Consider the following 22,559-nt stretch of genomic DNA (forward strand, 5'->3'; position numbering starts at 1 on the left):
GGTCATGAGAGCTGATATTTTCCAGGCACTTAGGTGCCAGGTACCGTGTGAGCACTTTTCACCCATTAACTGGTTGAATCCTCCCGTGGCCCTTTGTGGTGAGTGCCCTTGTTCTTACAGGGAGTAGAGTCTCGGAGAGCCATATATTGACCCCAGAGTTTCTGGGTCTAAATCTCAGCTCTGCCACTTACTGCTCTGGGACTTTGGACTTAAGCTTTCTGCCTCAGTTCCCCCATTTGTAATGTCGGGAGCTGTGAGGAGTTAAGGATACCCATAAGTACCCACAGGCAGGTAGCTTGGAACATAGCCTGGCATGTTGAGCATTCTGTAGGTGATAGCTGTTATTTTCTCCATCTTACACATGAGGAAAATGAGGCACAGAGAGGAAAGATCCTTTAAGCCAGCTATCCAGCTCTGGAGACTACACTCGGAACCTGTGCCCTTCAGTGGCAGATACCCAGGTCTCAGGCACACACCTGTCGGCCTGAGCCATTCTTTTCTGAGGGAAGACACCCGGTTTTCTCCTCGCACAGAAAACTCCACTGCACACGCAACTATATCCACATGAACTTGTTTGCCTCTTTCATCCTGAGAGCGCTGGCTGTGCTGGTGAGAGACTCCATCGTCTACAACTCTTACTCGAAGAGGCCCGACAGCGAGAGAGAATGGATGTCCTACGTGTCAGAGGTATGTCCCTCCTCACCGCTGGCCTCCACCTGGTGGATCGATACCGGGAACTGCGAGAAGGTGAGGCTGGGCAGGAGAAGAGAGAGAGGAAGCGGTGTCAGTCTCTCTGCTTAGAGATGCATCACCTAACCTAAAAAAAAAAAAAAAAAAAATTCAACCTCCCGAGAATGGGGCAGGTAAAGGAAATCAGTAGTGGAAAATGGCACCGAGAGGCTGCTTTATACGCAATGGGTGGAAAATTTCTTCACCTGTAGACAAAAGAAATGGACCAGATCAACCTTTTAAAATTAGTACTCTGTCTCACGGCAGTAAAGCTTTTCTACATCTGTTGAGATGGTTTTTCCTTTATCCTGTTAATAATGAATGCAGTAACCTCTCAAACTGCCTTGCACTCCTGGAAGAAATCCAGCTAGGTCCTCATGTAGTAATCTCTCTCCCCTCCTGCTGGACTGTTTGCTTAACACTGTGTTTTGTTTAGCAGTTGCTCATCTGCATTCAGGAGTAATTTTCTTTTCTTGTACAGGCATACCCTGCAGATACGGTGGTTTGGTTCCGGACCACTGTAGTAAAGCAAATATCGCAATAAGGCAACTCACATGAATGTTTTGGTTTCCCAGTGCATCTAAAAGTTATGCGTACACTACACTATAGTCTGTTAAGTGTGCAATAGCATTGTATCTAAAAACATAATGCACATCCCTTAATCTAAAAACACTTCCTTGCTAAAAAATGCTAACCATCATCTGACAACACGGGGTTGCCACAAACCTTCAGTTTGTAAAAAACACAGTATCTGAGCAGCCCAATAAGGCAAAGTACAATACATGAGGTATGTTTGTACTGCCTTTATCAGGTTTTATAAGGTACTGCCTTTATCAGCATAAAGTTTATGCTGACTTCTCAAGACAAATGATCTCTTTCTCACTTCTCTGGAAGAATTTGTTTAAGATCGGTATTATTTCTTCCTTAAATGTTTGATAGATTACCCTAGTGAAGCCATTTGGGCCCAGAGTTTTCTCTGTTGCAAGGCTTTTAATTATGGATTAATTAGGACTGTTAGATTCAGATTTTCTGTTTCTTCTGGTGTCAGCTGTAGTAATGTGTTTTTCTAGGAATTTGTCTGCTTCATCTAGCTTTCCAAATTTATTGGCATATTGTCTATATTCCCTTCAGACCTTTTTAAGGTCTGTTACATCTGTCGTGGTATTCCTTTTTTCATTCGTGTTACTGACTATTTGTACCCTCACTCACTTTTCTCCCCCCATGATAATCCTTGCTAAAGTTTCTCAATCTTACTGGACTTTTCAAAGAACAAACTTTTGGCATTGTTGATTCTCTTTACTTTATGTCCTCTATTTCATTGATTTCTGCTATTATCTTTATTATTTCCTCCCACGTACTTTCTTTGGCTTTATTTTGCTGTTCTTTTTCTAACATTTTTGACGTATTTAAGGTAAGCGACTTTCAGCCTTTTTCTTTCTTAATAAATGCACTTGAGTTGGTAAATTTCATTCTAGTTGTAAAATTCATCCTAGCTGCATGCCCCAAGTTTTGATATGCAGTATTCTCCATACATTCAGTTCAGGAATAATTTCTAATTTCTATTATTATTTCTTCTTTGATTCATGAATTTATTTAGAAGTCTATGTCCTCATTTCTAGTCATATGAAGATTTTTAAATTATTGATACCTTGCTTAACTGAACTGAGATCAGAAGACATACCTTTCAGTGCTTTCTTTTTTAACATCTTTATTGGAGTATAATTGCTTTACAATGGTGTGTTAGTTTCTGCTGTATAACAAAGTGAATCAGTTACACATATACATATATCCCCATATCTCCTCCCTCTTGCGTCTCCCTCCCTCCCACCCTCCCTATCCCACCCCTCTAGGTGGTCACAAAGCACTGAGCTGATCTCCCTGTGCTATGTGGCTGCTTCCCAGTAGCTATCTACCTTACGTTTGGTAGTGTATATGTGTCCATGCCACTCTCTCACTTTGTCACAGCTTACCCTTCCCCCTCCCCATGTCCTCAAGTCCATTCTCTAGTAGGTCTGTGTCTTTATTCCCGTCTTACCCCTAGGTTCTTCATGACCTTTTTTTTTTTTCTCTTATATTCCATATATATGTGTTAGCATACGGTATTTGTTTTTCTCTTTCTGACTTACTTCACTCTTTTTTTTAACTTTTAAAAAAAATTTTCAGTGCTTTCTTTATGGAACTTGCTGATGATGAATTCTCCTTGTCTTTGTCTGAAAATATCTCGGATGTCAAGAAGCTGAGCTTTAAAACCTACATGAAGCCCCCATATTTTTACATGATTGCCAACCTCTCTGAGATGGTCAGCAAGGGTTTGGGAGAGAGGGGAGCTCAGAGGGAGGGGCTGTGCATGTGGAGGCCCTTCTCCACCCTGGTGGGGTCCAGATGCTGAGGGAGCCTAGACTCACCCCCATGTGCTCTGTCCTCTGCAGGTGTCCACTTCCTGCCGCTCGGCCCAGGTTCTCCTGCACTACTTTGTGGGTGCCAATTACTCATGGCTGCTGGTTGAAGGCCTTTACCTCCACACGCTCCTGGAGCCCACAGTGCTTTCGGAAAGGCGGCTGTGGCCCAGATACCTGCTGGTGGGTTGGGGTGAGTGACCTGAACCCCCAGCCTCTTCTCCTGGGGACCTATCAGAACGTGGGAGCCCAATAGAACTTTTGGTTGGAGTTAGGGGCCAACTGGAGCGAGGTTTCTGGGACAGATAACCTCTCAATCACAAGAGACTCTGCAAAGAGGGGGGTGTGTGTGTGAGTGTGCACGCACTCCCGTGCACATGTGTACATGCATGTAGACATAAGTGCTGTAGACCCAATGCACACAGTCGAAACTTGGGAAGGTTTTGGTAGAATCAGGTGACGTTCCTCCTACCCTGTCCCCAACTGTATTCATCTACTAGGGCTGCCATGACAAAATACCATAGTCTCTGTGGCTTGAAACACAGATGTTTATTTCTGGAGGCTGGGAGCTGTGAGATCACAGTGCCAGGATGGTTGAGTTCTGACGAAGGTCCTCTTCCTGGCTTGCAGACAGCTGCCTTCTTGCTGTAGCCTCACATCACGGTGCGGGGAGAGAGAGCGAGAGAGAGCGAAAGAGAGCTCTCTGGTCTCCTCTTAATATGGACACTAATCCTATCACGATGACCACCCCTACTACACACACCTCATCTAAACCTGATTACCTCCAAAGGTCTCGTCTCCAAATGTCATCACGTTGGGGGTTAGGGCTTCAACATATGAATTTGGAGGGGACACAAACATTCAGTCCATGTGCCAACTAAGTCTCCAAGATGAGGTCTGGAACCCCTGTTGCCACAAACTCTTGGGGAAGTTGAGGCTGCGGCATTCAGAGGGCATAACTTTGGCCGGTGATTCAGGAGATTTGATAGTTGTCTTTGGATTTACCCTAAGCTGCTCTGTGACATGTGGCAAATCTGTCCTCCTCTGTGCTTCCTGGTTTCTCAAACAGTCAATGGCCCTGTGCCCCTGTAGGCCTCTCCAGCTGTCACAGTCCACAGTTCTATGACGTTTGGGTCTTTATAAGTTTCAAGCAGTTGTGCTTGGCCCACCAGGGTAGTGTAGGCAGTAGGCACGTTTGGTCAGCCAGCCCTTGACTCCATTTCCGTGTTTTCGCCCAGCTTTCCCGGTGCTCTTCGTTGTACCCTGGAGCATCGCCCGCGCTCAGCTGGAGAACACAGGGTAGGTAATTCACCTCTTTTTACATTTCCGTGAGCTAGCCATTCCCAGATAGGCCCCAATGTTAAGGAAATATACTATTTTCCCAAAGAGAATATCCACTCCCTTCCATTTTGGCCATCCAGGATATACTTAAGTATGTAGATAAAAGAATCAAATACCTTTCTTGTAGAAATTCGTCTATTAATTTAGTTACACATGCAGATAAGCACAAAATTCGTACAAAAATTGGCTGCTTAGGTTAGCAGCGACCCTGGGTATATACAAATATAGGTACAAGAATGCTTATTGCATTCACAGTGGGGGAAAAAAGGCAAAACCAATCAAACAAAAAAGCCCTGAACATCCATCAATAGGGGAGTCATCAAACAAATTGTGGCATACCTATATAGTGGACTACTATAAAACGACTGAAAAAACAAGTTAGTTCTGTACCTTTTGGCTTTTAGGGACTAAACCTCAAAAGCGTGTCGTTAAGCTTGCTGCTGAATAATGTGTGTCAGTGATTCCATTTTTTTCCCCTCCAAATAGTTACCACCAAAAATTCCCTACGCAGACATCCCTTGGAGATATTGTGGGTTCAGTTCAGGCCACCACAATAAAGTGAATAATATCTCAATAAAGCGAGGCACGTGAATGTTTTGGTTTCCCAGTACATATGAAAGCTATGTTTACACTGTACTGTGTATTTGTTAAATATTTGTTAACTATTTGTTAAATAGTAAGACTTGAAAGTAGCAATTACTCCTTGATCCATGGGCTACTGTATACTATGAAGTGTGCAGTAGCATTATGTCTTAAAAAAAAAAAATCTCGATTAAAAATACTTCATTGCTACACCAGGCAATTCCCAAGACTTCTGTTTTAAATGACTTTTTTTCCCACTCTAATTCATTCCTGGGATCAGTTTCACGTTTGAACACGAAACCAACCTTGCATTACTAGAATGAAGCTACTTTGATTGTGATATAGGATTGTTTTATGTACCATGGATAGAGTTTGTGCTTCTGTTTACACATTTTGCATGCATGTTCAAAAGAGAAACTGGCCTGTGATTCTATTCTTGTAATATTATTTTTAGTTTTGATCTGAAGCTTATGTTGGCCTTATAAATATTTTGAGCAATATATACTTTCCTGTTTCCTGGAAGATTTTTATGTAAGATTACCAATATTTCTTCCCTAAACCTTTGGAAGAATTTACTTGGAAAGCCATTTATCCCGGGAAATCATTTTCTGTAAAGGTACTTAATTATACAAACAACTTTCGGAGTAGATATAGGTTTTTTAGATATTTTTTCTTTCTTGGGTTAGTCTTGTTAGCTTGCTTTTTTTTAAAGAATTTGTCATTTTGGATGAATTTTCAAATTTATAAATATAAAATTATCATAATTTTAACAGCAAAAAAAAATACTTTATTGCTAAAAAAAATGCTAACCATCATCTGAGGCTTCAGTGAGTCATAATCTTTCTGCTGGTGGAGGGTCTGGATGGCTGCTGACTGATAAGAGTGGTGGTTGCTATAGGTTGGAGTGTCTGCAGCAATTTCTTAAAATAAGAGAAAATGATGACGTTTGCCACATCTATTTTTCCTTTTATGAACGATTTCTCTGTAGCATGCACGCTATTTGATAGCATCTTATCCAACAGAAGAACTTCTTTCAAGATTGGAGTCAATCCTTTCAAACCCTGCTGCTGCTTTATCAACTTATTTTATGTAATATTCTAAGTCCTTTGTTGTCTTTCCAACAATCTTCACAACATCTTCACCAGGAGTAGATTCCATCTCAAAAAACCACCTCCTTTGCTCATCCATAAGAAGCAAAACTCCTCATCGGTTTAGTTTTATGATGAGATGGGAGCAATTCAGTCACACCTTCAGGATCCACTTCTAATTCTAGCTCTCTTGCTATTTCCACCACATTTGCAGTTAGTTCATCCATTGAAGTCTTGAACCCCTCAAGGTCATCCATCAAGGTCGGAATCAACTTCTTCCAAAGTCCTGTTAATGTTTCTTTTTGACCTCGTCCCATGAATCATGAATGTTCTCAATAGCGTCTAGAATGGTGAATCTTTTCCTGAAGGTTTTCAACTTACTTTACCCAGGTCCATCAGAGGAGTCAGCATCTAAGGCAGCTATAGCCTTACAAAATGTATTTGTTAAATAGTAAGACTTGAAAGTAACAATTACTCCTTGATCCATGGGCTACAGGATGAATGTTGTGTTAGCAGGCATGAAAACAACGTTAATTTCATCGTCCGTCTCCGGTCAGAGCTCTTGGGTCACCGGTGCATTGTCAATGAGCAGTCATATTTTTGAAAGGAATCTTTTTTTTTTCTGAGCAGTTGCTCCCAACAGTGAGCTAAAAACATTCAAGAACTGTTTGGTGCAAGGACCGTAGCTTTCAGCCAGTCTCGGCTTTCGAGATTGGCTTCCTCACTAAGCTTAATCATTTCTAACATTTGATTTAAAACGAGGGACGTGTCGCTCTTCCTTTCACTTGAACACTTAGAGACCTTTGTAGGGTTACTAATTGGCCTAATTTCAATATTTCTGTGTCTCGGGGAAAGAGGGAGGCCTGAGGAGAGGGACAGAGATAGGGGAACAGCCGGTTGGTGGCGCAGTCAGAACACACACGTGTATTAAGTTCGCCATCTCATGTGGGCACAGATCACGGCACCGCAAAACGATTACCATAGTAACGTCAAAGATCGCTGATCACAGATCGCCATAACAAACGTAGTAACAATGAAAAGCTTTAAAACATTGCAAGAATTACCAAAACGTGACACAGAGCCACGAAGTGAGCAAATGCCGTCGGAAGATACTGCCTACAGGCTTGCCCGACGCAGGGTTGCACAAGCCTTCAATTTGCAAAAAAACACAATATCTGCAAAGCGCAGTAAAGTGAAGCACATTAAAATGAGGTGTGCCTGTAGAATTAAGAATTCACGTTTGTATGAACACGGAGAAAAATGTGGAAGGCTACACACCAAGCTATTAGCATGAAGACCACTTTCCTGGTTCAAAAAAAAAAAAAAAGTCCACAGTATCAACCTAATAGGAAGGGGTTTGGGCCCTCCCTCCCCCGTCCCAAGTGAGTCTTGAGTGTGAGCCTGCTTCTTCCGAGGGTGCAGGCCCTTTACCTTCAGCCTTGTCTCAGACGTAAGTCTTTTACTGCTCGCTCTTTGCCGTAGGTGCTGGGGAACCAACAGGAATAAGAATGTCTGGTGGATCATTCGGGGACCCCTGCTGCTTTGTGTAACGGTGAGGACCGTCCCACCCGCCCTTTTTCCTCTCTGAGCTCAGCTGCTGTGGAGGACCCTGTCCCCTCCCCTGCCACCCACCAGATTCTCTGGCTCAGAATGAACCTGGGCCAGATCCCTTGAGATGGAGATGCTGAGCTGTGAGTAAGATCTGTTGAATGAGAAGAAGCCAGTAAGAAGCTCCTCCTTGGTGTCATGTCATGGCAGACGTAAGTGTGCCATATTATCCCCCCTACCCCCCAAAAAGAAGCTTCTCCTTGTTCTGGTTCAGTACCTAAATCCAGGCTTACACTATAAGCCTCCTTCTCTCTGGGTTTTCCAACTGTGTAGAGAAACCCGTGATCAGCTCAGTGACCTCATGTCACCCGGCTGTGATGTGCACAAACCCTGGGGATGCAGGTGCCTTCGGTCATGGACGAGCCCGGTGACAGCAAAGCTATGGGCTTGGATTTACCACCATCAGCAGGAGGGAGGGGAGACTAGGGAAGTGTCTTTTAGAGGAGGAAAGCATTCAATCGCTGTTAACCCAAAGCTGTGATGGGGGTTCGAGTCAGGAGATGATGCTACTCTGAGACCTTGTGGAAGAAGGCCCTTTATTCCTTAAGGCCCAGAATTTGGGGGGTGCAGAGGGACTGCTCAAGCCGGAGTCCTAAAGCTCCTTTAGATGCTAGCATGTGAGGAAGACATCTGCCAAAGAAGTTCGGGGGAGGGGCAGGGAGATAGCAGACAGTTGGAAGGATGAGCAACGAGATCCCAGAGGAGGGCTTCCCTGGTGGCGCAGTGGTTGCGAGTCCGCCTGCCGATGCAGGGGACGCGGGTTCGCGCCCCGGTCCGGGAAGATCCCACATGCCGCGGAGCGGCGGGGCCCGTGAGCCGTGGCCGCTGGGCCTGCGCGTCCGGAGCCTGTGCTCCGCAACGGGGGAGGCCACGGCAGTGAGAGGCCCGCGTACCGCAAAAAAAAAAAAAGATCCCAGAGGAGGCGGGAGGTCTTCCTGCCTGGACGCAGGGCCAGCAGCCCTGGGCGCCCACCAGCCAGGCACCGCCCACTCTCTTCTCCAAGGGGTTGCCGGGCATTCCGTTTTTGCCATTTTATAGAAATAACCTGGCATTTGTGGTTTCGCGAAAGCAAAAAGGCTTATTCTTAGAGAAGAATGTCAATATTTGTCAGTAATTGAAGGGCACTCTCCGCCCAGACCTGAGCGTTGAGTGTGCCTGGGAGGGGAAGATGTTCGTAGAAAGGGCAGGAAAACCAAGAGCATGGAGATGCTCTAAGCGGTGGCCTGGATGCTACTGGGGATGCCCCCTCCGGTCCTTCCACACGCAGCTGAGAGCGGATGCTCAAAATGACCTCTGACCACGCCCACTCCCAGTGCGGCCTCCTGCCCTGCCTCACCCACCCCATCCCTCCCTTCCCCACATCCTTTCCTCTCCAGCCACACTGCCCCGCCGCGGTCCCAGCCGCAGCTCCTGGCTGGCCACCTCCGCTGCAGCCGGCTGACATTTATTGAGTGCCTCCTACATACCTGCTCTTCTGAGCGCTCTGTGCGTATTAACTCATTTCATCTTCCCAACAAACCCAGGAGGTAGGCGCTACTCTTATGTTTCTTTTATCGGTGATGATGCTGAAGATTGTCACAGAGTTAGTCAGTGGGGGCCAGATCCCGGTCTGATCGGTGACACCGGCACTTGTAACCACAGCATCGTGCAGCTGCCCCCAGATACTTATTGCCTCCAGCCCCCATGCCTGGAGGACTGTGGGCTTTTCGTGCGTCAGTACCTTGCTTTGGACCCTCCTCAAGTTGGAACCGCCTCCCTCCGTCATCTCATCCACCTGGCCATTCTACTTGGACACCCACCCCACAAAGTAGAGATGGTCACACCCTCCTCTGTGTCCTTCCCAGATCCCGTACCAACTTCTGCTATGACCCCAGCAATGTCTTATTGCAAGTATTTGTCTAAAGCCTGTGTGCTGTCACTATAAGCCCCGTGTTTTATGCGTCCTGGCTGCCAGCCCAAGCATATGGCAGGCTCTGCAGAAACTTACTCAGTAAATGCTTGTGACCCACACTTCTGGGCACTGGAAGGTTCTCATGAACCAGGCAGAATGAAGCAGGATGGCCTTCCCTAGGATGGAGTTCAGACTCGCTCCAGCTGGATCCCTGGTGCTCACCCTGCGTGCAGTCTTCCAGAGGCTACATCACTGGCTCTCCATCTTGGTTGCTCTTGGGATCACCTGGGTATCTTGAAAAATTCTTCTTGCACGAGATTTGTGTTTCATTGATCTCAGATGTGGCTTAGGGATTCTAAGGAGAAGCTCAGGTGTGGTCTCCTGAGTGCTTGTTCTGAATTCAGGTTCCCAGGCCCCACCCCAGACCTGCAGGATCAGACTCTTCATTGTAACAGGATTCCTGGGCACTGGGTGCACAGTAATGTTTATGAAGCTCTGTGCCCACACACCAGCGGTTCTCAAAACCGGCTGTGCGTTAGAAACATCGTGGTGGCTCATACCCCAGAGGATTTCATCCGAAATTCTGGAGGCAGTACCTGGGCAGTGATTCTAATCCGTGGCCAGGGCTGGAACAATTGCTCTGAACCTCGCTGCTTGGTTGTCCATGGCTGGCTGACCTGCGTGCTGGTTTCTCCAGGGGTGCTTCCTAGTTCCTAGAGCCACCTTTTGTCCTGCCAGGGCTAGAGAATGTGCTCTGTCTTTTCATCTTGGATGAACCGACCTTCACATGCTGTTGTTTCTACAGCTCCAGTCGTGGCCAGCTCCACAGAAGTGGCCAGAATCACCTTAGCTCACAGTGCTTCCTTGTCCTCCCATCCACAGCCCCTCTTCCTCCTGTTCACCCCCACGGTGAACGACACCACCATCCATCTACCAGGCACCCAAGCCGGAAACCTGGGCGCCCTCCTGGCTTCTGTCTCCTGCCTCACTACAGCCTCCAGCCAGACTTCAAGTCTTGTCAGTTCTTCCCCTGAAGGTCCCTCCAGGCTTCCTCCTTCTCCTCAATCCATTGTCATTGTTCTCCTTCAGCCCCTTGGGGTTTCTCATGCAGACCTTTGCAAAAGCTTGGTCTCCTTTGCTCATTCCTGCCCCTGGCAGTGCATCCTCTGTATGGCAGCCAGAGTGGTCTTCCTTGAGCAAAATTTGGCTGTGTTTCTCTTCTGCGTGTGACTTCTTAATGGCTCATTACTGCCCTTGGGCGGGGTTCCAAACGCCTTCCTATGGTACGTATTGCCATTCCCATCCAACCACAAGCACCCCGTGCTCCATTTATATGGAGAAATGCACAGTTCCCCCGAATCCATGCTGATGTTCATGCCTCCCGTGCCTTCGCACACGCTGCCTCTCTGCCTGGAATGCCCACCTGACGGCCCTACGTCTGCCTGGTGAGCTCTTCCTCCTTGCAGACTGAACCCTTTATTAAAGGCTAAGTGCATGTGCCCTTCAGCAGGGCTCTTGGGGACAAAGGAGTAGCTCTAATGTAGGCATTTTCGTCTAGATAGCGGGCCAGGGGAGGAGGGGCTTGGGGGGAAGATGGAGGAGTTAGGGGTACACGAGACCTACCTCCGAGTCCCCACTGTGCTGGCAACCACCTCTGCCAACTTGTAGACCCAGATATGAGCATGGCAGCTGGCGTGGTGCCAAAGAAATGTCACCAAGAATGGTACATCTGATCATATGCATTCTGTATCATCTAGGACCTGAAAAGGAGCCTTATGTGTTTGGGGTCCTAAGTGACCCACATCTGGTCACAGAATCCAAGAGGGGTTGGCCGGGTTCTTTAAAAATTTCCGACACTTGCGCAGAACGAGGATTTTTGTACCTTTTTCTAATCGCCTTTCTGTGCACTCCCCAGTCCTCAGACCGCCCTGCTTCTTTACTGGTTATCCTATACAAATACCCCAAGCTTCTTGCCTTGGGGAGGTGGATTTGAGATGTGTTCTCCTGTCTCCTTGCTTGGCTACCTTGCAAATAAACCCTCTGTTTGCTGCAAAAAAAAAAAAAAAAAAATTTCCCCCTTCCCCCTCTCCTAAATGCCAGAGGCAAGGAAACTCTCTTTTTTCTACAAAAAAAAAAAAAAAAAAAAATTTCCTCCTTCAGCCCCTTTCCTGCTGGTACACAAATCACAAACAGCCCCATCCAAATGTGATTGCTGACCCCTGTCTTCTGGGGCACCTGGATGGATGGAGGTTCTGTGGTCCACCAGGCTGGTGTTTCATTCTGTGGCAGTTAAGAAGTGCTTCCTCCATATAGCCCAGTGGTTGATGCCCATTTTCTCTTGTCTGGTCTCTGGAAGACACAAAGAACAGTGAATCAACAGGCTTCTCATCACAAGCCTTCATTTCCTAGGAGACAGTCCTGGTTGAAATTAATTTACTGAAATATGTGCCTTTCCCGTGTTAGGCTTGCTTTGTAAGAAAAAAGCCTGAGTTTAACAAGTCACTAAGCCAAGGACACAGCGTTTTCTCTTTGTGATGAAAAACAGATATCCCATTAAATGGGATAAATTACTTGGTTACACTTAGTTTGTATTTAAGTGTTCTGTTACTAAATACTTTTGGCTGGCGATCTCCATTATCCCCGTTGGCTTGTGGATTGGATGAATAGCCTCTTGCCTGAAACTCTATCCTCTTAGCTTTGCGCATTGATTCTCCCGAGGCCAATAAGACAAGTAATAACAGGTACGTGTTGGATTCTGCAGCTCGTGTTTCAATCTGTGGTTAAGACAAGGGCATCAGTATTGTGCTGGTTCAGTGTCTGCAGAGACTTTACTCCGTTAATTGTCACCCAACCACCGTCCCTATGGGCTCTTTCTCCATTGCATAGAGGCATTTTTAAGTCTTTTCAATTTTAGAAACAACCGTACCCCCAAACCACTATTAGCCCTACAATTCAGTTGAGAGACATTATCTCCATTCCGCAGCCCTTGCCAACTACTGTTCTATCAGTCTGCTTCCTTTTGCAGTCAAGTCTCTTCAATGTGGTCTACACTTGCTGTCTCCTGTCTCCCGCAGCTTCTCTTAAGTGAGCTCCCTGTTGCTAAGTGTGGTCTTACTTCGCCTTCAAATTATGGTCGCACTTAAACCTTTTTAAAATTCTACCCATTGTGAGCTTCCAGGAAACCACATCCTTGTGCCGCACTCCGACTGCCCTGGCTCCTCTTTCTTAATCTCCTTTGATGTCTCCATTTCCTCTACCTTTCCCTTCATTACAGGGCAATTCTCAGAACCCTCTTTTCCTCCCAGTCTCCACAGCCTCCCTGGACAATCTCACCAACTCCAGTGGCTCCATGCTCTGACTGGGACCTCCTTGCTGAGGTCCAGACGTAAATATCTCACTGCCTTGGGACATCTCTTGTGTCCAAAACTTCTAGGTCCCCCTCCCCCCCAGTGCTCTTCCTTCTCTGTGTGGTCATTCTCTTGGGGAATGGCACGACCACACATTGAGATCTGCCATGAAACCTTGGGGTCATCCTTGATCTCCCATCCAGCCGGTAACAAAGGTCATCCGACTCAAACTCCTCAATAATTTCTAATCCATCTCCTCTCCATCGCTGAACCACCAGGGCTGCTCTTTACGTCACCTCTCCATCATCCTCCCCAGGAACTCTGAAACTGCCTCCCAGTTGGTCTCCCTTCCTCCAGCTTTGCCTTCATTCAGTCTAGTCTCCACGCTTGCTGCTAAAATGAGCTTTCTGAAATGCAGAAATGCAAATCTGATCAGGTCACTTGCCAGCTTGAAATCTATCATCCCTGTTTTCAGAAGAAAACCCAAACTCCTTAGCGTGGCCGTGAAAGGCTCCGCAGGACCTGGCCCTCCTTCCCGCTCCAGTCTCACGTCTCATAAACTCTGTTCTCATTCTCCAAGCCCTGCTTATGTTTGACCACCTGCTGTTCTGCATTTCCAGCGGTCCATGACCTCTCATGAGGTTGCTGTCTAGAGGTTGGCCAGGGCTGCAGCCATCTGAAGCCTGGGGCTGGAATATCAGCTTCTAAGGGGCTCACACACATGCTGGCAAGTGGTGCTGGTTGTTGGTCGGAGGACTCAATCTCCCCACATGGGTCTCTCCACGGGCTGCTTGGGCGTCCTCACAACATGGTGGCTGGTTTTCCCCAGAGAGAGAGGGAGAGAGAGAGAACCGGGTGGAAGCCATCCTTTTGAGGACCTAGCCTCAGAACTCACAGCATCACTTCTACCATATTCTTTTCATTACATGCAAATAACTGAACTGGTTCACATCCCAGAGAGAAAAGGCTCATTAGGCTCTGCCTTTTGAAGGGAGAAGTGTCGAAGAATCTGCAGACACTTTGTTGTTGTTGTTGTTGTTTTGTTTTTTGCGGTACGCGGGCCTCTCACTGTCGTGGCCCCTCCCGCTGCGGAGCACAGGCTCCGGACGCGCAGGCTCAGCGGCCACGGCTCACGGGCCCAGCCGCTCCGCGGCAGGTGGGATCCTCCCGGACCGGGGCACGAACCCGCGTCCCCCGCATCGGCCGGCGGACTCCCAACCACTGCGCCACCAGGGAAGCCCCTCCCTATGCAGACATATTTTAAAATCTCTACCAAAGCTGATACCAAGGGTCGAATTTTCCCAGTTCATGACAGTTGTGGAAAGTCATCTAGAGAGTAGAGAACGTGCGCTTTCCAGTGAATTCCGTGGCAGCAACAGGTCCTCAAGTTCAACATCAATAGACCTGGAGTTCTTTACAGTGGGAGGCAGTGTGGGATTCTGTTTAAGTGAAGGGAAGGTTGTAATTAGACAAATCTGAATTTAATTAATTACCAGCTCAGCCACTTACTAGCTGTGCAAACTTGGGAATAGTACTTGTCTCCTCTGTGCCTCTCTTTCCTCATTGTATCATGGCATTAAAATAGTGTGGCTTCCTCAGAGGGTTGTTGTGAGGATTAAATAAAATAATGTATGGAAAGTTAGCCCAGTGCCTGGCATGGTAAGTACTCAGTACCTGTTAATTAAAAATAATAATGTAGAAAGAGAAATGAAGGAAACACTCCCATTTACCACTGCAACAAAAAGAATAAAATACCTAGGCATAAACCTACCTAAGGAGACAAAAGACCTGTATGCAGAAAACTATAAGACACCGATGAAAGAAGTCAAAGATGATACAAACAGATGGAGAGATATACCATGTTCTTGGATTGGAAGAATCAACATTGTGAAAATGACTATACTACCCAAAGCAATCTGCAGATTCAATGCAATCCCTATCAAATTACCAATGGCATTTTTCACAGAACTAGAACAAAATATTTCACAATTTGTATGGAAACACAAAAGACCCTGCATAGCCAAAGCAACCTTGAGAAAGAAAAATGGAGCTGGAGGAATCAGGCTCCCTGACTTCAGAAAGCTACAAAGCTACAGTAATCGAGATAGTATGGTACTGGCATAAAAACAGAAATATAGATCAGTGGTACAGGATAGAAAGCCCAGAGATAAACCCACGCACATATGGTCACTTTATCTTTGACAAAAGGGGCAGGAATATACGATGGAGAACAGACAGCCCCTTCAATAAGTGGTGCTGGGAAAACTGGACAGCTACGTGTAAAAGAATGAAATTGGAACACTCCCTAACACCAAACACAAAAATAAACTAAAAATGGATCAAAGACCTAAATGTAAGACCAGACACTTCTGCCTATGTTAGAGGAAAACATAGGCAGAACACTCTGTGACATAAATCACAGCAAGATCCTTTTTGATCCACCTCCTAGAGTAATGGAAATAAAATAATAAACAAATGGGACCTAATGAAACTTAAAAGCTTTTGCACAGCAAAGGAAACCATAAACAAGACAAAAAGACAGCCCTCAGAATGGGAGAAAATATTTGCAAATGAAACAACTGACAAAGGATTAATCTCCAAAATATACAAGCAGCTCATGCAGCTCAATATCAAAAAAACAACCCAATCCAAAAATAGGCAGAAGACCTAAATAGACATTTCTCCGGAGTAGACCTACAGATGGCCAACAAACACATGAAAAGATGCTCAACATGACTAATCATTAGAGAAGTGCAAATCAAAACCACAAAGAGGGGGCTTCCCCAATGGCACAGTGGTTAAGAATCCGCCTGCCAACGCAGGGGACACGGGTTCGATCCCTGGTCCGGGAAGATCCCACATGCCGCGGAGCAACTAAGCCCGTGCGCCACAACTACTGAGCCTGCGCTCTAGAGCCTGCGAGCCACAACTGCTGAGCCCACGTGCCACAACTACTGAAGGCAGTGCACCTAGAGTCCCTGCTCTGCAACGAGAAGCCACCACAATGAGAAGCCTGCGCACCACAACGAAGAGTAGCCCCCGCTCGCCACAACTAGAGAAAGCCCGCGTGCAGCAACGAAGACCCAACACAGCCAAAAATAAATTAAATAAATAAATAAAATAGATATAAATAAATCTATTTGAAAAAAAAAAACCCACAATGAGGTATCACCTCACGACGGCCAGAATGGCCATCGTCAAAAAATTTAGAAACAATAAACGCTGGAGAGGGTGTGGAGAAAAGAGAACCCTCCTGAACTGTTGGTGGGAATGTAAATTGTTACAGCCACTATGGAGAACAGTATGGAGGCTCCTTAAAAAACTAAAAATAGAACTACCATATGACCCAGCAATCCCACTACTGGACATATACCCTGAGAAAACCATGATTCGAAAAGATACATGAGGGCTTCCCTGGTGGCACAGTGGTTAAGAGTCCACCTGCCAATGCAGGGGATTGGCAGGGACATGGGTTCGAGCCCTGGTCCGGGAAGATCCCACATGCTGTGGGGCAACTAAGCCAGTGCACCACAACTACTGAGCCTGCGCTCTAGAGCCTGCGAGCCACAACTACTGAGCCCATGTGCTACAACTACTGAAGCCCGTGCGCCTAGAGCCCGTGCTCCGCAACAAGAGAAGCCACCGCTATGAGAAGCCCGCGCACCACAACAAAGAGTAGCCCCTGCTCACCACAACTAGAGGAAGCCTGTGCACAGAACGAAGACCCAATGCTGCCAAAAAATAAATAAATAAAATAAATAAATTTAAAAAAAGAAAAAATATATATATATATACATACCACAATGTTCACTGCAGCCCTGTGACAGGACATGGAAGCAACCTAAGTGTCCATCGACAGATAAATGGATAAAGATGTGGCACATATACACAATGGAATATTACTCAGCCATAAAAAGGAACGAAATTGAGTTATCTGTAATGAGGTGGATGGACCTAGAGTCCGTCATACAGAGTGAAGTCAGAAAGAGGAAAACAAATACCATATGCTAACACATATATATGGAATCTAAAAAAAAAAAAAAAAAAAAAAAAACGGTACTGATGAACCTAGGGGCAGGGCAGGAATAAAGACGCAGACGTATAGAATGGACTTGAGGACACGGGGAGAGGGAAGGGTAAGCTGGGACGAAGTGAGAGAGTGGCATGGACATATATACACTACCAAAGGTAAAATAGATAGCTAGTGGGAAACAGCCGCATAGCACAGGGAGATCAGCTCTCAGTGCTTTGTGATCACCTAGAGGGGTGGGATAGGGAGGGTGGGAGGGAGGGAGACGCAAGAGGGAAGAGATATGGGAACATATGTATATGTATAACTGATTCACTTTGTTATAACGCAGAAACTAACACACCATTGTAAAGCAATTATACTCCAATAAAGACGTTAACAAAACAAATTTAAAAAATAATAATGTAAATGTCCATCTGCCTTTCTCAGACAGCTGTTGGGTCTCCTGGAGGCAGAAGAATAAACTAGGTGGCTTTTTAGGGTCTTTTCTAGGCTCTCAGTTGAGATGGCCTTAGGGAGAGTGGGGATTACCCTGACCACTTGCCACCTGACCAGCTGACTACCAAACTGCCCCTGATTTCCCTGAACAAGGATCTGATGGCGGGTCCAGGGTGACCTTGATATTCCTAGCCACATCACTTACTCATATCTGTGTTTTTTTCAAGGTCAATTTCTTCATCTTCTTGAAAATTCTCAAGCTTCTCATTTCTAAGCTCAAAGCTCATCAAATGTGCTTCAGAGATTATAAATACAGGTGAGTGGCCTGAGGCCAGTACCCAAGAGCCCAAGATTATTTTAACCCCTTTTGGCTGTTCTGGCTAATATCCCAGGAAGGGGGGGAACACTGCATTAGTACGTTTATCTCCGGACACAAGGGTGTCAGCAAGAGCCCCTCTGAAAAAGGCGTCGTGGGATCACGTAGGGCTTTTGCCAAAGATGAGGACCTTCTGAGCCCATGAAAATGAAATCAGTGGTGAGTAGTAAAGGGCACACACATTCCCCAGCAGGACACTGTTAAAATGCTCCTAAGAATGGGTGCTTTACGGGGACAGGAAAGAGTCACATGAAGGGGAGTTTGACAGTTGCCTTCCTTCGGGAAGGAGTTGAGGCAACAGAATAAAGGATATATTGTAACTCAGGAGGGAGTATTTGGGTGTTTTTAAGACCTTGAGTAATACAACCACAAACTTTTGGAGTCCAAGGGAACATTCTTCACACAGTCACGCTTTCTTTGTGACTTTGCTGCATCCCGTGTTCTGCTTTCCATGGTGACAGAGGTCCCATCGCAGAGTAAGTCAGATCCTGGGTGTTTATTGAGCTCTGCATTGCTGTCACTCAAATGATGAATGAGTGAGAGAGAAAGGGCTCCCTCCCACCTTTCCCAGTTACTCTGCTTTCTGTAGGACGTGTGCACTTCTTGGGGACAGAGGGTTTTAACCCAGAGTTCCTCTCCCATGGTAGAGATTTTAGTCCTCGTGGTAGGGGTGGAGGTGTGAGTGAGGGTGGCTCTACCTCAGCTTCTCCCTAAGGCCAGAACGGGCCTCGAGCCAGGTGTGCCGGGAAGGTAGTTTGTCCAGTTATCTGACAAACATTGAATGAATGTCTAAAATGCGCTTGGCACTGTGCTTCAAACAAAAGGTAAATAGGATGGGGGCCCCATCTGTGAGGAGCACACTTTCTAACTCGCCAAGGACGGGGATGTGGGCGTGGAACATGCGTCAGGGGGGCTGATGCTGGCGTTGACCCCAGACTGACCTTGGGCAAGTTGCTTGGCCTCCCCGGGTCTGCTTTCTGGTATGTCACGTGGGAGCGTCACCCCAGACCCATCCTCTGCCTGTGATCAGGATTAAAGGAGGTCCTAGTTACGCCTGTCCCAGTCTAATCAGATGTGGTGAGTGGTATTTGCCTCGGGTGTCCAGACCCCAAATCCTGTCAACCTAACCCCCACCACCCCCGGGAGTTCCCGAAGGGTAAACGCACCGTTCAGGACCAGGCAAATATGTACGGTGTTGGCTCTAATATCGCACAGCCTGCCCCTGGCCCTGGGACACTTGGGCTGGCCTGGACCACACAGAGCTACGCCGTCTTTCTCGGCGCCTGTGGCCGAGCCTCCAAGTGGCTGACAGGCTCTCTGGCCCTTTTCCCAAGGCTCAGCCTCTCACCACTCTGTGAGGATGGAGGTCCAGGGCCAGGAGCAGGGCTTCTCCCACCTACCCTGCCTGGGTCCATTTAGGGAGGGAATCCTCTCACTAACGAGGCACAGGGGAAACCCAGGCACCATGGAAACCCAACAGAGGACAGCACTCCCGGGAGAGAGAAACGGGGCAGACGAACGCCAAGGCACCACTTTCCATACAGACTGAGAGCCTAAACCCTGCCACTTTGTGCCTCCAAAGCCCACCATGTACTGCTGGGGCCATCCCCGAGCTTCAGACCCACAGTGGCCCCTACGGTAGTTTTCCATCCTGGCTATTTTAAGCATCACCAGACAGCCGGCCAAAAGCCCTGATGTGTGAGCTCTTGTACTGGATATTTGATTCAGTAACTGAGGGTTGGAGCCCCGCACAGGGACTTCTTACAGGAGAGTTCCTAGAAGATTCTGATACACAGCCAGAGTCGGGGCACCACAGTACCAGATGTTCTAGTGAAACAACGCATGGAGTTTTCTGGTCAGGCCATGGCAAATGGCTGCTTCTAAGCAGCCTTGACAGCCTCTTTTCCAGGCTCTTCTCTAGAGTTACCCAAGACGGTGGCTCTCAAACTTTTTTTAAAAAATTAATTAATTAATTAATTTTTGGCTGTGTTGGGGGTCTTCATTGCTGCACACGGGCTTTCTCTAGTTGTGGCGAGCGGGGGCTACTCTTCGTTGCGGTGCGCGGCTTCTCGTTGCGGTGGCTTCTCTTGCTGAGGAGCGTGGGCTCTAGGCACGGGGCTTCAGTAGTTGTGGTGCGCGGGCTCAGTAGTTGTGGTGCGCGGGCTCTAGAGCGCAGGTTCAGTAGTTGCGGCACACGGGCTTAGTTGCTGCGCGGCATGTGGGATCTCCCAGGACCAGGGCTTGAACCCATGTCCCCTGCATTGGCAGGCAGATTCTTAACCACTGCGCCACCAGGGAAGTCCCTTTCAAACTTTTCTGATCACGTGTCTCTATTAGTAAAGAATGATGTCACTCATCATATGTATTCATGGTCTACTGAACTACTACGTATGTGATACACCAAAATAGAGAAAATTATAAAGGATAGATAAAAACTTAACACACACAGAACTTCTGTTATCCTCTCTTATTATATATTCTTCCAACACCAAATGGATTTCCTCGTACAGCCCTGAAGTGTGCACACCCAGTTAGGAGGCAATTATCTCCGGAAGTGTAAATCAATATACTGGGGAGACCTTCATGGCTGAGCGGTGATTCAGGGCAGCTATTTTGGGGAGAGACAGAGTAACCCTGCCTGGCATAGACGATCTGTCTGGAAACTTCCCCATCCTTATTCAAGGTAAAATCTCGAAAAGAGGAACCTGGGTGCCTGCCTACCTGGAGGCCTCCCAGCGTGAGACACCTCACCTTGGCGAGTTTGATATCTACCACCTGCGGACTGTCCTGGGGAGACCTTGGCTGCGAGTGGCCAAAGTGGCTGAGACTTTGGAGGGCTAAGTCCGACTGAACTCACAAGAGACTGATATACAAACCAGACTATGCGATTATTCATTCTTAGATTCTGTGAAAAGTGGGAGTGGGACGTTCCTGCTAGTGCCTGCACTCCTTGTAAAGTTGACACCAGAAGATCCAGAAATCCAAAGCAGTCACCAGAATGCTGCTTGGTGATCACGTCATCAAAGTAAAGTGGTTGGTGTTGAAGGATCACTGACGGTGGCCTGAGAAACCACCACTGCCCTGTGGTGCACCCGTCCCGGTGAGAGGGAGGTTCATTCCCCAGAGTCTCCACCCATAGGGCCGGATGAGTACTGAGAACTTCCTGCTTCTTTGTGGCTTTTCCTGCCATTTTGGTTGGCCATCTGCTTTCTGTTTATTCTTTCTCCATGCAGAGTGCAGTACAATTGATTAGCTTATGCTTATTAATTAGCAAAAAGTCAGGGCTCTGTCTCTTAGGACACATCCAGGCCACCTTATTTTACTCTCTGGGCCAGCGAATCCTACAGCGTCGAGAAGCACATTTGCCCATCTCCTTGTCACAGCAGTGCTAACTTCCTCATTTCTAAGTTCTGGGAAGGCTGCTTCCCGTCACCCCAAAGGATCATGAGCGCCCCCAGCTCACACTGCCCTCCTCCACGTTGAAAGGTTCTCCTCTTCCGCGTCCCCTTCCATTAGGGCCCCCTGCTACAGGGGGGAAGGAGGAAGGGGCAATGGGCCCCAAATGCATTTTGTCCTAACTGGTAGGAACAGCCCGGCCTACAACTCTCCCAGATTTTGAAAACTTTCAGAATGTAGCTCTCAAGATTTGCACCCCCCCACCCCCACCCAGGAGTATATTTTAGGGAAGTTTAAATTAAACACTTGCCAAAGAGGCAAGTGGCTAGGAGCTGGAGACCTTTTGCAGTCCTAGCCCTCAGCCCCCGGCTTCTGTCATTCAAGAAGGAAATTGTAAACAGCCCAGCTGCCTGCCTGGTCTGGACACGGACAGCTGAGCCAAGCCTGGAGAAAAAGCAATGTCCCTGGATTGTGGACAGACACCAGTGGACCCTCAGCTGGGAGGGAGTTCTCTGTTCTTTGTGGTTCCCGGCATGGAGGTGGCTCTCTCCTCCTAGATAAACGATCTTAACTTTCCGTGTGATGCATGGGGCAGAACTCTTAAGGAACTTATAAAGGAGAATCATTTCTCAACATGCAAAACCCCAGACCCCTTTCTGAAAGAACTTTCAGAAAAATGTCACAAGTGGAAGAAAAATAATCCAAGTCACTGAGGTTGTGAGCAACTTGAGGACAGGGACAGATGCTTTAAAAACGGTGACAGCAGCTAAATGTTGTTGATTGCACATCACGTATCGGGTACCATTCATTCTGAGGGTTGGCCCCATGTTATTTATCCCTTACAATGACACTGTCAGGAGTTACTGCTACTAATATTTTTATAATTATTTTAACATTTCAGATGATATTATTAGTAGTATAATCCTCATTTTTACAGATAGAGAGGTTAAATAATTTTCCCAGGGCCACATCGCTAGCAATTGGTGGAGCTGGGATTTGAACCCAGGCCCCAGGTTCTGCCCCGTGTCCCTTTGCCTTTGGCCCCAGATCCTCCTGCTTGATCATACGTCCGGAGCAGATGCCCAATATCTGTTGAAGAGCTAACCGACGGCAATAAACTAAACCATTTAAATAAACAAATGACTGTAGATGAGAAACAGGCATAAACACAGTTCATAAGAGGATGCTGCTATAGATATTTATGGATTTTCATCTGAACACAGAGGCAAATAGTCCTTTGTCCAAGGAGAATTGAGAATCAGGTGAGGAGTGGGAAATTCCTTCTGACATCCACCCAGAGAGGTGGCAGGTACTAAAATGGCCCAAAACCTCATAAA

The 22,559-nt window shown here is 47.0% G+C and overlaps 1 protein-coding gene across 1 annotated transcript in view; it reads left to right on the forward strand.

Annotated features, from left to right (window-relative positions):
* GLP2R (glucagon like peptide 2 receptor) overlaps positions 1-22,559 on the forward strand; it is a 46,187-nt gene that overhangs the window by 15,606 nt on the left and 8,022 nt on the right. Inside the window, exons 6-10 of the mRNA XM_007457842.1 lie at positions 534-687; positions 3,159-3,318; positions 4,364-4,424; positions 7,619-7,688; positions 17,678-17,766. Coding sequence (XP_007457904.1) covers positions 534-687; positions 3,159-3,318; positions 4,364-4,424; positions 7,619-7,688; positions 17,678-17,766 — 534 coding nt within the window. The remainder of the gene's footprint in view (positions 1-533; positions 688-3,158; positions 3,319-4,363; positions 4,425-7,618; positions 7,689-17,677; positions 17,767-22,559) is intronic.

Source organism: Lipotes vexillifer, unplaced genomic scaffold (assembly GCF_000442215.2).
Source record: "Lipotes vexillifer unplaced genomic scaffold, Lipotes_vexillifer_v1.1 scaffold611, whole genome shotgun sequence".
Lineage (NCBI taxonomy): Eukaryota > Metazoa > Chordata > Mammalia > Artiodactyla > Lipotidae > Lipotes > Lipotes vexillifer.